General features: G+C 35.7%; 1 protein-coding gene across 2 annotated transcripts in view; it reads left to right on the forward strand.

Moving 5' to 3' along the window:
• Nucleotides 1-14,640, forward strand: part of LOC103556793 (DExD/H-box helicase 60) — a 92,298-nt gene that overhangs the window by 13,055 nt on the left and 64,603 nt on the right. For both annotated transcript variants that reach the window (XR_011537736.1, XM_008529079.2), the window contains exons 6-9: nucleotides 1,094-1,255; nucleotides 2,748-2,906; nucleotides 11,309-11,450; nucleotides 12,410-12,565. Coding sequence is in view for 1 of the 2 variants with exons in the window: in XM_008529079.2 (XP_008527301.1) it covers nucleotides 1,094-1,255; nucleotides 2,748-2,906; nucleotides 11,309-11,450; nucleotides 12,410-12,565 (619 nt within the window). In the remaining variant the exon portion in view is untranslated. The remainder of the gene's footprint in view (nucleotides 1-1,093; nucleotides 1,256-2,747; nucleotides 2,907-11,308; nucleotides 11,451-12,409; nucleotides 12,566-14,640) is intronic.

Raw genomic sequence — 14,640 nt, forward strand, 5'->3', positions numbered from 1 at the left:
TAGACCATTGTTTTCAGCTACACGGGAGTCCCACAAAACTACGTATCTTTCTATGTATGATAGAATTTAGGGAAAATGCATAATAGAATTTGGAAAATACAAAAATGTTCTAAAAAAGGTATTCCAGTGCCCCGCTTTGGAAGATAAGGTGACAGATTTCATTAATAGAAGTATAATATCTAGATTTCAGTATGTCATAATCTTACTCTTCTGAATACCTTTCATCTTCACTATACCATGATTATACATAGTTCTACCGCTTCGAGGTAGAAACTCACATTTTTTGAACATATTCTTTCAGTAATGTTCCATGCATTTCCATACAATTGAAAACATAGCATATATACCCTTTTAGTTTAATTTCTAAGTTAATATTGTTATTTAAACATTTTCTGATTATCAAAAATTCTTCATAAATTATATTTATATTAGATACATAACATTTTCTTAATGCTAACATTTAAATTGTTTAAAACTTGGCTTTTACAAATAACTTTGATGAACATCCTGGTGCATAAACTTTAGTACACATTTTGTATTATTTACCTAATCTAGATACATAAAACTTGAATAGTCAATCAAAAAGTATCACCGTATTTAATGATAATCATATGTACTGCCAAATAGCTTTGCAGTAATTCTATATCTATTTATACACTTAGTGGCAAAGAGTAAGAGAAATGACACATCACATGATTTCCAGTGCTGTTTATTATCATTAAAATACATACTTTGCTAACTTGAAAGTAAAAATATGCTATCTAATTGTTCTTTTTATTACTAAATAAGTTGAACATTTTTTCTATTTTATTAAGATTTGTATTTCTTTTGTGAATTATCTGCTCTTGTCTTATTAAAGGCTTAGTTTTTTTATTGATTTATAGGAGTTCTTTACATTTTTAAATTTTTAATGGTTTCACTGAAATATTTGTTGTAATTATTTTCTTTTAAAATTTTGTGTATTATTTTTAACAGAAATATTTATAGTTTTATGTAGTCGTGTCTATTCTGTATGATTTCTTCTAGTATGATCACTTGTGAATAAAAATATCTTTCTAAATATCATGACTTTTACCATTTCCTTTTGTGACAGGTGTGTGAAACTATTTCTCTGCTTAAGCAACTCTGGCCAGAAGGGTCTGATATTCGGCGTGTTCTTTGTGTTACTTCGTGCTCACTGTCTTTGACTATGTACCATCGCTTTTTAGAAAACAGAAAGAGGACTGCTTCTGTTGAGAAAACTAAGACCCAAAAGGTGTGATTGTTATAACTTTACTGTGAAACACCATTGCTCTCCACTTTTGAAATTTTATTTTCATCTACCACTTTTTCCATTTGATACTTCATTTATTTCTCTAATTTGTTGATGTAAACTTCAAAAAAGGGGGGAAAAACTAGAATTTGTTTATAAGAAACATCTATTGTGCTGTTATGTGATTTAGTGTTTTACTATGTGGATGATCCCTTAGTACATATTTAGGCAAATTTTTCCAATCATCCAGAGGAAGGGGAAATAAGAAAGGAAATTAGCACTTGGTGAGAGCTTGCAGTGTTGCAATATTCTGGGCTCTTTATTTGCCTTGTGCCGTTAAAGTCTCACAACACCATTTTAAGGAGGTGTTATTCCTATTTCACATATGAGAACACTGAGGTTCAGATAGTCCAGGTTACATTTGTCAAACCAAAGATGTTAAATAGTAGAGTGGATTGAAACCGAGTCTGTCTTGTGCAAGTTCTGCAAACCAAACTGTCTTTTGAAAGAACATTCCTGATGTAGTGTCTTAGTGCCATTCTAGCTGGAGAGATACTAAAGGTTTTAACTTTCTTTACTGCAGATAGAATCCATTAAGAATCTGTTGGCAGTATGGGTTTGATCTCCAACTAGTCATCCCTGTATATACCCACACATGCGTCTGCACACACACACGCAGATACACACACACTCAGACACACACATGTGTACACATACTATTTTGTATACAATCTGAGTGGGCGATTCTTTGTTGAAGATTCTTATTGAAGAAAAGTGAAGTTTTGTCTCTGCTACAATTTCATGAATAAACAGGGCTCATCATCTTTTACCTAGCATCCTTTATATTTGGTTTTCCAATATCTGCTTGAATATATTCTTAGTAAAACAGTTCTACATGATCAGGCATGCCATTTTAAATTGTTCTTACAAAAGTGATACTAAGCCAAATGTGTCTGGAACTTCTAATCATGAGGCCCTAGTTGGCCCTCTGGAGGTACTTGGAAGCAAGTCTTAGGCTTGCTTCACTGACAACCCTGCAAACCTTTGAAGATGGCTGGAAGGTCCATGTCCCATCATATTAAATATGCCTGCTTCTTTATCCACTTTCTAACTGGGCAATTTTTTAGATATGTCCCGGTTTCCTCACCCTAGTAATTTTTAATATACCTGTTAAAGTCTGATGCCTTGGGCCGGATAGAGCATTTATTGTGTGACTCCAACAGTGCAGAGTCCTATAGGATCATGTAAACTTTGGCTTGACTAAAAATACTGAAAAATGTTTTATGTAAACTGCTATTGAGCTGACAGTTTCCTGTTCTCCTTACCTCACATCTGTATAAATGCAGTAGTTTATCTATGAAGAAAAGGACTTTCTCAAAAAGGTAGAATGAAGAATGTGTGATTCCTGTACAGCAAAATGTGCCTGTTGACTTTTGCGGTGCACCATGCGGTTCACAGCCTGCTGTTCTCTGCCTTATCTTTTTATTTTATTTAGGTGGAAAGTAATTGCTTAACCCTGCAAGAGATGGAGGATTTGTGTAAACTGCATTGTCTCAGTGTGGTTTTTCTAGTCCACTTACCTCTTTCTCAAAGAGCTTGTACTAGATTCATCACTTCCCATTGGATTAAGAACATTGAGACTTCCCTAAAAATGGTAAATATGCTCTTTCTTAGTTTATTTAGTTTTTGTTTCAATTGTTTGGTATATAAAAACCATGATCACCTTCAAAAATAGATTTGTATGGGAACAATGTCAGCCCTTTGGGGGCCTTAAAGGTTTAATGGTCTAAATCAATCACTTTCTTATTTCAACAACTCTGTTTGCTAGTAATAACAAACAGCGTGATATATATCCAAGCTGAGGAACGAGCCTATTTTCCTTTCACTAGTCTCTGTCAAGATCAGGTTTTTATGTCATCAACTATAAGAGATTGCTGACCATTGCGTTCTGCTCTTGAGAGGAATTAAAGAAATCGATGTAATAGTTTATCATTTTTGTCTGTTATAGAGGATATTTAGAGAAAATTTGTAGGCTTTAGCAAAACAACAAAGACAAAAGAAAAACTTCCCCTATGGCCACTACTCAAATCAATGCTAATAACCATCAATATTTTGGTTTATTCTCTTCATTTTAAATGCATAGATTTTTCTGTTGTTACTGTTTCTAACATTTTATATGTAATGTTTTTCCTTTTCATATACTTTCTATTTTCTTTCACATTCTTGGTTAGCTTTCTTTACTTGTTGTTTTTTAATCGATGTCCCATGGTTTACTTACCCGTTCCTCTATTACGGGATATTAAGAGGGTTTTAAATGTTGTATTATAAATGCTGCTGTTCTCCAGGCTCTTTGTGTATAAGCCTTTCCCTTTAATTTAGGTGTACTGACTTAGACTTCATACCCAGAAGGGGATTAGTGGATCAATTTAAATGGATATATTTTAGGGTCTTGATACTTATAGTCAAAATGTCCAAGGAAAGTGTTTTAGAACCAATCAGTTGGGAAGCCAGTCCACAAATATTTATCTAATGCACATGCATTGTGTGAATCACTAGGGATCCAGTAAGAAAAATAAGAACACATTTATCAGGCCAGCCTGGTGGTGCAGCGGTTAAGTCCGCATGTTCCGCTTCTGTGGCCCGGGGATCGTGAGTTCGGATCCCGTATGTGGACATGGCACCACTTGGCATGCCATGCTGTGGTAGGCGTCCCACATATGAAGTAGAGGAAGATGGGCATGGATGTTAGCTCAGGGCCAGTCTTCCTCAATGAAAAGAGGAGGATTGGCAGCAGTTAGCTCAAGGCTAATCTTCCTCAAAAAAAGAGAACGTATTTATCCATTCCACCCCACCACTTTCATGGAGCTATATTTTGCAGGGAAGAGAGATATGAAATTTTAAAAATTACTATTGAGGAGGAATGACAGGATGCTTTAGAATCTGATAGTAAAAAGACTCAACTGAAAAGTGTTGCTTTTCTTAAGAAATGAAGAGAAGTGAAGTAACCCAAGTCTTGAAGGATGAGTAGGAGTTATCAGGTTGGAGAGAGGATGAAAACTGGATTCTAGGTGATAAAACAGATGTGTGATCATCCTGAGGATGGCATGACCAAGGAACTGAGATACATCTAATGTAACTGGAATAGAAAGAATATGAGAAGGTGATAAAGCTAAAGAGATGGGTAAGAGACAAATCATATAGGATTCTAAAGGTCCTGTTAAGAGAATGGAGATATAAGTTTATCATAAGCACAATAAGAACCACTTGAACGGTTTCAAGCAGACGAGTGGCACTTTCATTTAAAAAGATTTCTCTGGTTTCCATTGCAGTGGATTTGGGCAAGCCTGTTAGGTGACTATCACCTCAGTCATCTAAGTGTTGATGATGTTAGGGACTAAGGAAGTAATAAGTAGGGATGAATAGCAGTGGGCAATTTTAAGAATTATTTAAGGTGTAGAATTAGTTTAGTGATTGAGTGCAGGGCGTGTGGGATAGAGAGGAGTCAACTCCAGATCTGGCTTGAACATTTGTGGGGATGATGCCATTATATGAAGGATACTTGCAGAGGAAGATCATCAGTTCGGTTTTGGAAATATTAAGTTTGGGATGCCAATGAAATCTCCAAATGGAGATATCTAGCAAGCAGTTTGAAATCCTAGTTCAGAGCTTAGCAGAGTGGAATGAGTTGGAGATAAAGATTTGGAAGAATCATTAGACTATGGATGTTAGTTGATACCATGGTAGTGGATGAAATTATTTTGGGAGAGAGATATGATAAGAAGGCCTAGGACAGAGACCTGAGATATTCCAATATTAAATGGTTAAGAATAGATTGAGACACCAGGAAAAGATACTGAGAAGGAAATGCTTAGGTGAATAGAAAGGACAGCCAGGAGGATGGATTGCTCTGAAGGTCAAAGGAACTGGGTATTTGAAAAAGTGGGTGTAGTTAATAGTATCAAATGCTATCAAGAATTGTAGGAAGTTGAGGATTGAAAATAATACATTGGGTTTAATCACATAGGGCTCACTGTTGATTGTAATTAAGAGACATATTAATGGAGTAGTGGGGAGCAAAATCCATGTTAGAGTAGATTCAGTAGTGAGTGGAAGGAAGAGAATAAAGATGAAGAGAAGTTTGAATGTAAGAAGTTAAGAATAAGGCAAGTGACATATGATAGAGCTGGAGAGGAAAGAGGGTCAGTTAAGAGTGCTTTTAAAATGACAAAAATATAGCATGTTTAAATGCTGATTATAAAAATTAAGGGGATAGTATGAAAATACAGGAAAAATAAGGTGAGAGGGGACAGGATCTTGAGGATATCCATAGATAGAGGGAGTGATATTGCCATTCTTACAGGAGAGAATAAGGAAAGAATGGTGCAGCATTGGCTATCATGGAAGTTGTAGGATAAGTTTACAGTTCCTGTGTGCTGGTTTTAATTTTATTTGTGAAGTAGGGGACAAAGTCATATGCTGAAAATTGTGGCAAGGAAGCAAGTCCAGAAGTTTAAGAACAAGGAAATATTTTGGAGATTTTTATTGGGTATTGTGGGAGAATAAACTATATTGAGAAACAAAAAGGTACTTCCATGTCCTACCTAGCAGTTTTGAGGGCCTATTTGAAGTTTTTGACAAAACGTTTATAGTGACATCAATATATGTTACTGTATAATTATCTTTTTCCAGTAGTCTCAACAACATGGCCATAGGCACAAGGAAAGCAACTGATTGGATGACATGGGGAAAAAAGGACAAGAGAATTTAAGCACGGAAAAAGCTACTCGTAGATTTGTGTAGTTTTACGGAAAAGAGATTTTAGTGGAGAGTGGTAGAAATGATAGACTAGGAGACACAGTTTCACAGAGACAAACCAAAGGACTCTATTGGATAGGGAGAAAGAAGAGGACCTATAGAAGAGGTCCTGATATGGTCAATAAAGAAGTGTGATGATCATTATACAAAGTTAGAAGGATAGGTCAATGGGTGGGAGTAAGGAACTATTCACTATTCATCAGGGAGCGTGGTAGACACTCTCGTTGTTCCCTTGCCTATGTCTCCTACTCATTTACTTTTTCATCTTACTATAAATGCCTACAACCCTCTGCCTGAAGGTTTTATTATCTTGACCTGAAATGCTGGGATATAAATGCCCCTCAATCCTATGTCCTCCACCAATGACAGATGAAGAATTGGTGGATGGAGACCCAGTTTCCTTGTGTATAGGTTGGGATAACTCTGAAATGTGTTCTACACTGTCTCCCAGAATTCTCCAGGGGAGTTAAGCTCAAGTTGTCCACAGTGGTCATGGGTTGGATGATGTGTCCTTTATTGGTTTTCTTTTCTTTCCTGTCTCACTTCTGCATTCCCTGACTGGTGTTTCTTGTGATCACTCTGAAACAAATTCTTTTGCTTGAAGTTGAGTCTCAGGGACTGTTTCTTGAGGGAGCTAAAACCAAGAAGGAAAAGGAGAGTAGGTTTTGGTGATGACAAGGTCCTGGATGTGTCTGTGAGAATATGAAACTGGGATAGAGTTTTGAGGGGTCACTGGATAGAAGAAATTCAAGAAATGTTGAAATAATTGTCTACCTGGAGGTTGAAGTTATCTGTGGTGTCAGTAAGACAGAGGCAGAGAGGAAGAATGTGAGCCAGGTGTGAAAATCATCATTGTTAAGTGGGGGGAGTGAGCAAAGAACATGGTAAGGGGATGTGAGGAGGAATTCTGAATAGTACAGAGAGGCTTTTATAGAATAGGGTAGAAGAGTAGTTTGGAAATTACGAGTTGGTGATGAGGACACCACCTTTACTTCTCAATCCTGAGGTAAAGCCATGTGTGGAAGCATGAGCAGCTTCTATCTCTTATGATAGCAAGACAAGTGGTTTTATTAGGGCAGAATCAGGAATTGCATTCAAGTCCCTATCTTCTCATTTTCCCATCCAAAGCAAACAAATTTGTCAGAACGACATGAGAAGAATTATTTAGGGATTCTTATCCCTTTTTCTTTTTTTTTTGCTGGGGCCTCTATGGTTATCTAATGAATTCTATGTCCCCTTCCTCAGAATATCAATGCTTAAAATAAGATACTTAGGATTACAAGGAAATCAGTTATATTGAAATGAAATTATCAAAATATTAAAACATACATTTGTGATGTAGTAATATATGTGCTTCTTTGTTGCAACATTGAGTAATCAAATAACTACCTTACTTTCAATGTCTGATAAGTATAAACATAATTTGCGGCACTTACATGGTACTGTGAAAATACTGGTGATTTCTACTGGTGCCAAATCCCAGCTCCTGCGTAGGAGTATGGTACGTTGTCTGGGTTTATAATTAAAGAAAATACAGTTTTTTGCTGCAGGTTAGCAAAAATAAAAATGTAATTGTCTGACCCAAGTTTATCACGCCTGTGATAGGCTCTTATCTGCACTACCTCCCTCCTTACAACCCCGACCTCCAGATTGGCATGTGCCCTTACATGTGGGATTGGAAAAATGAAAGCTGAATTCCTGGCTTTTAAAATAATAATAATTATTGATCCATGTATTACAAGTATTGCTGAGAAAGACAACTATCTTCTTCTGCCCCCACTGTACTTCCCTCCCCTGCACCTCCATAAAGTGTGCATGAACTGAGGAGGGGAAAGAGTTGGAGAACAAATAAAGGGAGTCCCCATGAGTAGGGTGGGAAGGGCATGACAGAATGCCCCCTGAAGTTTTAGGGGTTTGTGCATAGAGAGAAGCTGAACTGCAGTCCTCAGGATAGAGACTGGGAGACAGCCAGCCTCACCTAGGAGACCCATGGCCACATGTGCCAGGGACTGGTCTAGAAAATGCAGTGTGGTGTCTAGGTATGAATGAGTGGGAAATGGTCCTTGTGCTTCCAGAGGGAGGGCATCTGAAAGTTCTGTAGGCTCTAAGAGAGTCCTGCTAGATGATTGAGTGGGGAGGAAGACCTGCTGGTTTTCAAAGAGTTCTCAGAAACCAGATGAGGGGATAAGTAGGACATGGCATGGAAAGTTCCCTCTGAATCTGTATCTGTATCTGCATCTGAGGGCTGTATTTCAGTGGACTATGAGTTCCAGGGAACCGACTGGAAGCCAGTCTGTGGCCATGGATCATTCAATCTTCTTTCACGGGACCTGGGTCTGTTGCCTGTGTAGACTACTGGACAGTAACATAAAACTGGAGACAGCCATATTGAGCAGTGGCACCCTTTCTTACTGAAATGAGGATGACATGTATAATCACCTCTGTCAAAGTCTGGCATGGGGGACGCAGAGGGGACTCATGAAGGGAATTGATCTGAGGGTGACTAAGAAGTGGGTGGATTGGACTAATTTTACTTGGTAGTGCTTAGATTTTATTTAGCATAATAGTATAATGGGGATGTGGGGGTCAGCAATTGAAGTTCACTTATGGGAAAGTACATTGATTGCATGTCTGGGTCTGTATTTGTGAACATTTACAGTTGCTCTAACAGAAGCGTTAAGAAGATGGTTTTGTGATGTGCTAAACACAATACCGTGTGGTTCTGTTGATGCTTGAATGAGAAAATATTTTTCTGTATCTCAAATCCCTTTGGGGAACTTTCCTCTAGGTGTTTTTGATAGTCAGAAAGAAGCAGACTATGGTTAATTAAACGGGATAAAATGATTCTATTTCTAGCTCCTATGTAATTTACTTAGACATTTCAATATAAGTTATGTCAGGTTAATACCGTAAACCTATTAATACAACATGTCAGATATTGAAATAATACATTACAGCATCAATATTACTGTGCTATGAGTTTTCTTGTAAATTTATTTCTCAAAAATACTTAATTTTTTGCTCAACTTTATAAAGTTGACCAAATTACGTAATCAGCTACTGAATGGTATGAATGTAATAATTGTGGTATTGATTTATAGATTTAAATGAATGCTCTGTATGTATAATTTTCATTTATGAAAAGCTTTATAAACAATTTTTTATGTCTAATGGGCATTAGGTGAAAAGGACATTACAAAGTCTTTCTAAATTATGGAATGTTCTAGGATGACCCTGCAGGACATACTTTGTGGTTTTAGCTGGTAGAAAGCATCACTCTTTAATTAGGATGGCGTGGATTGCTGGGCATGATAGAAATAGCTGCCATTTATTCTGCACCTGCTTTATGTGTGTACTTTACCTATATTACCTCATTCAGACATAACAACACTCCTCTTATATCCTCATTTTACAAACGAAAAACTTGAGCTCAGAAAGGCTAAGTGGCCCATTAGCACAGTTAATAAATGATCAAGTTGAGATCGAACTTCATGTCTGTCCAGCTTCCAAATCTGTGCCATTCCCGCCATCCTCTGCTCCCTTGATGTGGGGAAACAGCAGATTATCCCATAGGTAAACACCCCTCTGGACTTTCCCACTCTCATGCTTCATTTTGGCAGCATCCTGTGGCTGACAGTACAACTTCAGATAGCCTCTGAAATTTTCAAAATACAGAGAATCTTCTGAGGCCTCTGGGGAAAGCAGCTAAGCAAACTGAAGGGAGAGTTTCATGTTTACTCAAATCTGGACACTTGGAGACCACATGGAGGCACTTCTTGTCTGAAGAGAATGAGTTGAGGAACTTTGCTGCACTGTTTTCACGTTAAACTGTTTACTCAGTGGTACTATGGGAAAGGATCAGGGACTGAGGGGGAAACTTTATTTGACAGTGATTCTCAAAGTATGGTCCTCTGACCAACTGCATCAGCATCACCTGGGAGCTTGTTAGAAATGCAAATTCTTATGCTTCACCCCAGACCTACTGAATCAATCTTTGGGAATGGTGCCTAGCAATCTGTTTTATTTAACAACCTTTCCAGGTGAGGCTTATGCTGAAGTTTGAGAGCCACTGCCACTGCTCTGTGGAGAGCTCTGTAGCGTTTTATTTGTAGATAAAACTATATTCTAGGTAGGAGGTTTCTACTTCTTTGGTATTTTGACTTCATCAGGAACCTTGGGCAGCCTCCCTAACTTATCTGCTTAGAGCTAGGCTGTCCAAGGCAGTAGACAATAGCCACAAGTGCATATTGAGCGCTTGAAATGTGGGCAGTCTGAATTAAAGGTGTGCGGTAAGCTTAAAAGAAACATCAGATTTCAAACACTTAGTATGAAAAACATTAATATTTTTATATTGATTACATATTGAAATGATAATATTTTGGATATGGTGGGTTAAATAAAATAAAATTAATTTCAGCTTGTTTTTTTAATGTGACTTCCAGAAAATTTAAAATAGCATATGCAGCTTGCCCACATTACATTTCTATTGGATAACTCTGCGTTAAAATTCCACATCAATATGAATAAATTTTCCCATTTGGAAAGTGTTTGTGTTTTATCATTAAGGGAGTGTGGAGCAGAGAGGCCTCTGTTTTCCCACCTCTGAACTTAACTCCTCAAAAACTGTCCTTGACTGAAAGGATGACTAGGCTCTCACTTGCTGAGTTCACTAACTCATGTCTACTGTACTCTGAGCTAAGTGTGATCAGTGAAGACATTCTGCCTGTGTTGGGTGGGAACATAGCCTCGCTATCATACACTCAGTAGGTTCACACCAATGAAGGTGGATGGGGATCTTTGAGTTTGAAGGGTTCAGCCTCTTCTAGATCCCTGAAGAATCGAATGTTCTTTTTTATTTTAAATGCTCTTTTAACCCAAAAGTAAAATTGGAAAACAGTAAAACATTTGAAAGCAGAAGTATTTCCATAGCCTTGGGACTGTATCTTTGGATTACAGTGTGAGAAAAAAATTATATTAAGAGTCAAATATGGATTTCTATAATTCAGGACAAAGAACTATGCTGAATTAATTTTGGGTCAGTTTTATTTTCTTTTATGCTTTAAATTTTTTAAAATATAAAGCATTCATCATTACCCCACTGGAAAGGGCTTACATTAATAAGAATTGGAAAGTGCCTGCCAACTTGCTATTCAGTAGGATTATTAACGTATTTGAAGTTATATTATAGTTTATTGCTAATATAAAAATTGTCAATAACTTGGTTTTATTTCCAATTTTCAGAAAAAGTGGTGTGAATATTGCATCCTAAGTAATATAAACATTTTTGAATTTTGGAATCTGAATTTAATTCACCTTTCTGACTTAAGCGATGAGCCTTTGCTGAAGAATATTGCTTTTTACTATGAAAATGAAAATATTAAAGGTACCATCTTGGTATATTACAATAATGATACCTGGAGATAAACATTAGAAAGGATTTAAAATTTCAAAATCACTTTCCTATATTTCCAACATACAACATAGTAATAATTTTCCTTCCAGTCTTTGTTTATTCACGTATATAAGTTTTATTTAGTTGCAATCAGAGTTAATGTGCTATTTTAAAACATTTTTAACTTAATATTACTCCACAAGTATTTTTGGAGAAAATATGTGTTTGGGTAGTGGACATTTCTAGATAAATTTAACAGTTGAATTTTTCATTTAAATATATGCATAACATTTTTCATAGTATTTACTCTAATTAACATAATCATCCTACCACTATTAGATATTTAGGGAATTTTAATTTTTTTCCAAAGATAAAGCTGATTTATAAATTTGTTCTATGTAATTTGTTTTTCTTTCTCTGAATTATTTTCTTAGAATAAATTTTCTGCTATTTCTTAATAGTCAAAGAAAAATAAGACATGTTTTAAGAGAACTATAACTGATCGGGCATGCTTTGACCTCTGGATTTGGTTCCTACATTTTGCAAGCATTGGAATGAGTAAACTACATATCAATTTAGCAATCTTCTACAAATTTTCTCATCTCTGAAAAATAATAGAGTTTATTCAGTTTTATTGGTTGTAAAGCTATGTGTGGCATAAGCTTTTTGAATACCTTAAAGAATAATTAGATAGTCACCATCTGTTATTGTTAGTTAAGATAGTTATAATTTTAACCCTTAGTTATCAAAAAGAAAAACAAGGCAAATTTTAAAATCTACAGTCTTATAGTCAACACAAGAGACCATTTTCTTTTAGGTGCAGTGTGGAACTCACTGAAAATTTCACTGTTTGACAAGTATTTCAGAGCTCTATGCATAGAGTCAAAATGTGTACTACTGTGTATGTGTGAATGACTTTTAATATCTATGTACTTTTAACTATTATATAGGCCTAGATTTGAATTTGGGAGATGTCATTAGGGAGGATTATGAACATCTCTGGAATACTGTATCAAAGTTGGTCAGAAAGTTTGATGTCGGAAAGCCATTTCCTGTGAGAACAACAAAACTTCCTTTTCTTGAAAACAATCCATCACCAATCAAAGGTAATAAATCTCTAAATTGATTTGAAATAGAAGGATTGCTCCTCTGAAGATGTTTTAAAAGCACTGCTAACTAAATGCTGCAAGTATAGTAATTTTCTGGCACTATGCATTTTAATAATTAATTACATATCATTGGGGGGATATGTTATGACTATAGTTTTGCAGAGTTATATGTTTTGCTTGTAACTAGTGTTGTTGCCAATTAAAAAAACAGCCAGATGTCTGTGACTTTCGTTTCCATCAATATGGTGGTATAGATCAAGCAGAAAATCTCTGTGGGAAACAATCGAAATGCTGGATAAGAGACACCAAATGCCTTTTTATATAATCATAGCTAAGCTCAAAACAATAAAAGCAAAATCTTCAAAGCCAAAAATGAAAGGAGAGACTAATCTCTGGGTAATACAAAATAAATCACTATGAGAATTTCTAATTATAGGTCCGCCCTCCTAAGAATCTGGGGTTTCAGTTTACTCTATTAGCAGCGTCAAGACAACTCTAAGCCAGAAAATTAACTTAATGTGATCAAAGGAATCTGGCACATTCTCTGTAGAGGAACAACATCATAAACCATGTTTTATAGGATTCTCTGCCAAATATGAATGCAACTACATATTTATGAAACAATAGAGGAAATAAGTCACTAAGAGAAACATTAAGCTACATAACTAGAACTCTTAAGTACTTCAGATTTTGTAATTATCAAAAGTAGAGTATACTATATGTGTTTAAAAATGCTTAAAGAAATAAAATACGACATTTGAAACATGAGAAAATAACAAAATGCTAGAAAACATCATTCACATTTTAAAATAACCAAAGTGATAGAAATGAAAATATTGTTAATGGATGGGATAAAAAGCTGTTTGAATACTGCTAAAGAGAGAATTTGTGAACCTCGAAATAGATTAAAAGGATTACATTGAAAAATAGAGATGAACATGTTATATACCTTAAACTTACAAAGTGTTATGTCAATTATATCTCAATAAAGCTGGAAAAAAATTTTAGAACACCAAAAAACAAACAAAAGAAATAGAGATGAAAAAATATAAAAGATATATTAAAAGACATGAAAGATAGAATGAAGAAGTCTAACCTTTCATTCATTTGGAGATTGAGAAGAAGATAATGAGCCAGTGTGGGTTGGGCAATTTTTGAAGAAATCATGGCTGGGCATTTGTCTGGATTGATGAAAGATAAGAATTTTCACATTCAAGATATTTGATAAGTCCCAAGTGAGATAAATTAAACATATGCACATACACATTGACAGACAGATATGCACATTAGACACAAAACAGTAAAATTATTGAATATAAAAAATAAAGAAATATCTTAAAAGAGCCAGAGTTACCTACAAAGGAACAAAAATTAGTCTAATAATAGACTTTCCCAATAATGATGATATAGTTTATTATAATTTAAGAATGAGGACTAATGTGGGTATTTTCAGAAATACAAAAACTGATTTATCCATCATCATAGCATCACTGAAGATATTTCTATTTGATGAATTTCAGGAAGAATAGCATGACCTTAGAAGAAATGTGAGAAAGAAAGTTAATGGGAATTTGGGATGTATTTATATAAGTATATTTTTCAGAATATGGGGGAAGAATATACATCCTCTTCCCTTATGTCAGAATGAGTTCTACCAGACAAAGACTCTTGAGTACAAGTAGTTTATTGATCTCAGGAAGATCAAATAAAGGTATGGTTAGATAATATCAAGAAGAGAACAAAACCAATGCAGAACATGTTAATAAATAGGTTTCCAATGGGGCCAACTACAGGTAAATTTCACAGAGAATCTTAGAATAGTGTACAAATCACCTTGGAGATGTCTTACCTGAAGAGCAAGATAGCAGAGGTATTTGCCCTGCAATTCTAGTCACACCTTTGGCTAAAGGCTATCTCTGGGGCATTAAATTCTTAGCACTCTGATCTGCTCCATATGGCTGTAAGAATAATCATGCTCAGGCAGAGAGTCGCAGGGCCTTGCAGTAGGAAGGTGCTGGGGAAACACAGGAACAGTGAATGCCAAGGGGGTAACGGGAAGAGCAATGCCAGCT

This window comes from Equus przewalskii, chromosome 2 (assembly GCF_037783145.1).
Source record: "Equus przewalskii isolate Varuska chromosome 2, EquPr2, whole genome shotgun sequence".
NCBI lineage: Eukaryota > Metazoa > Chordata > Mammalia > Perissodactyla > Equidae > Equus > Equus przewalskii.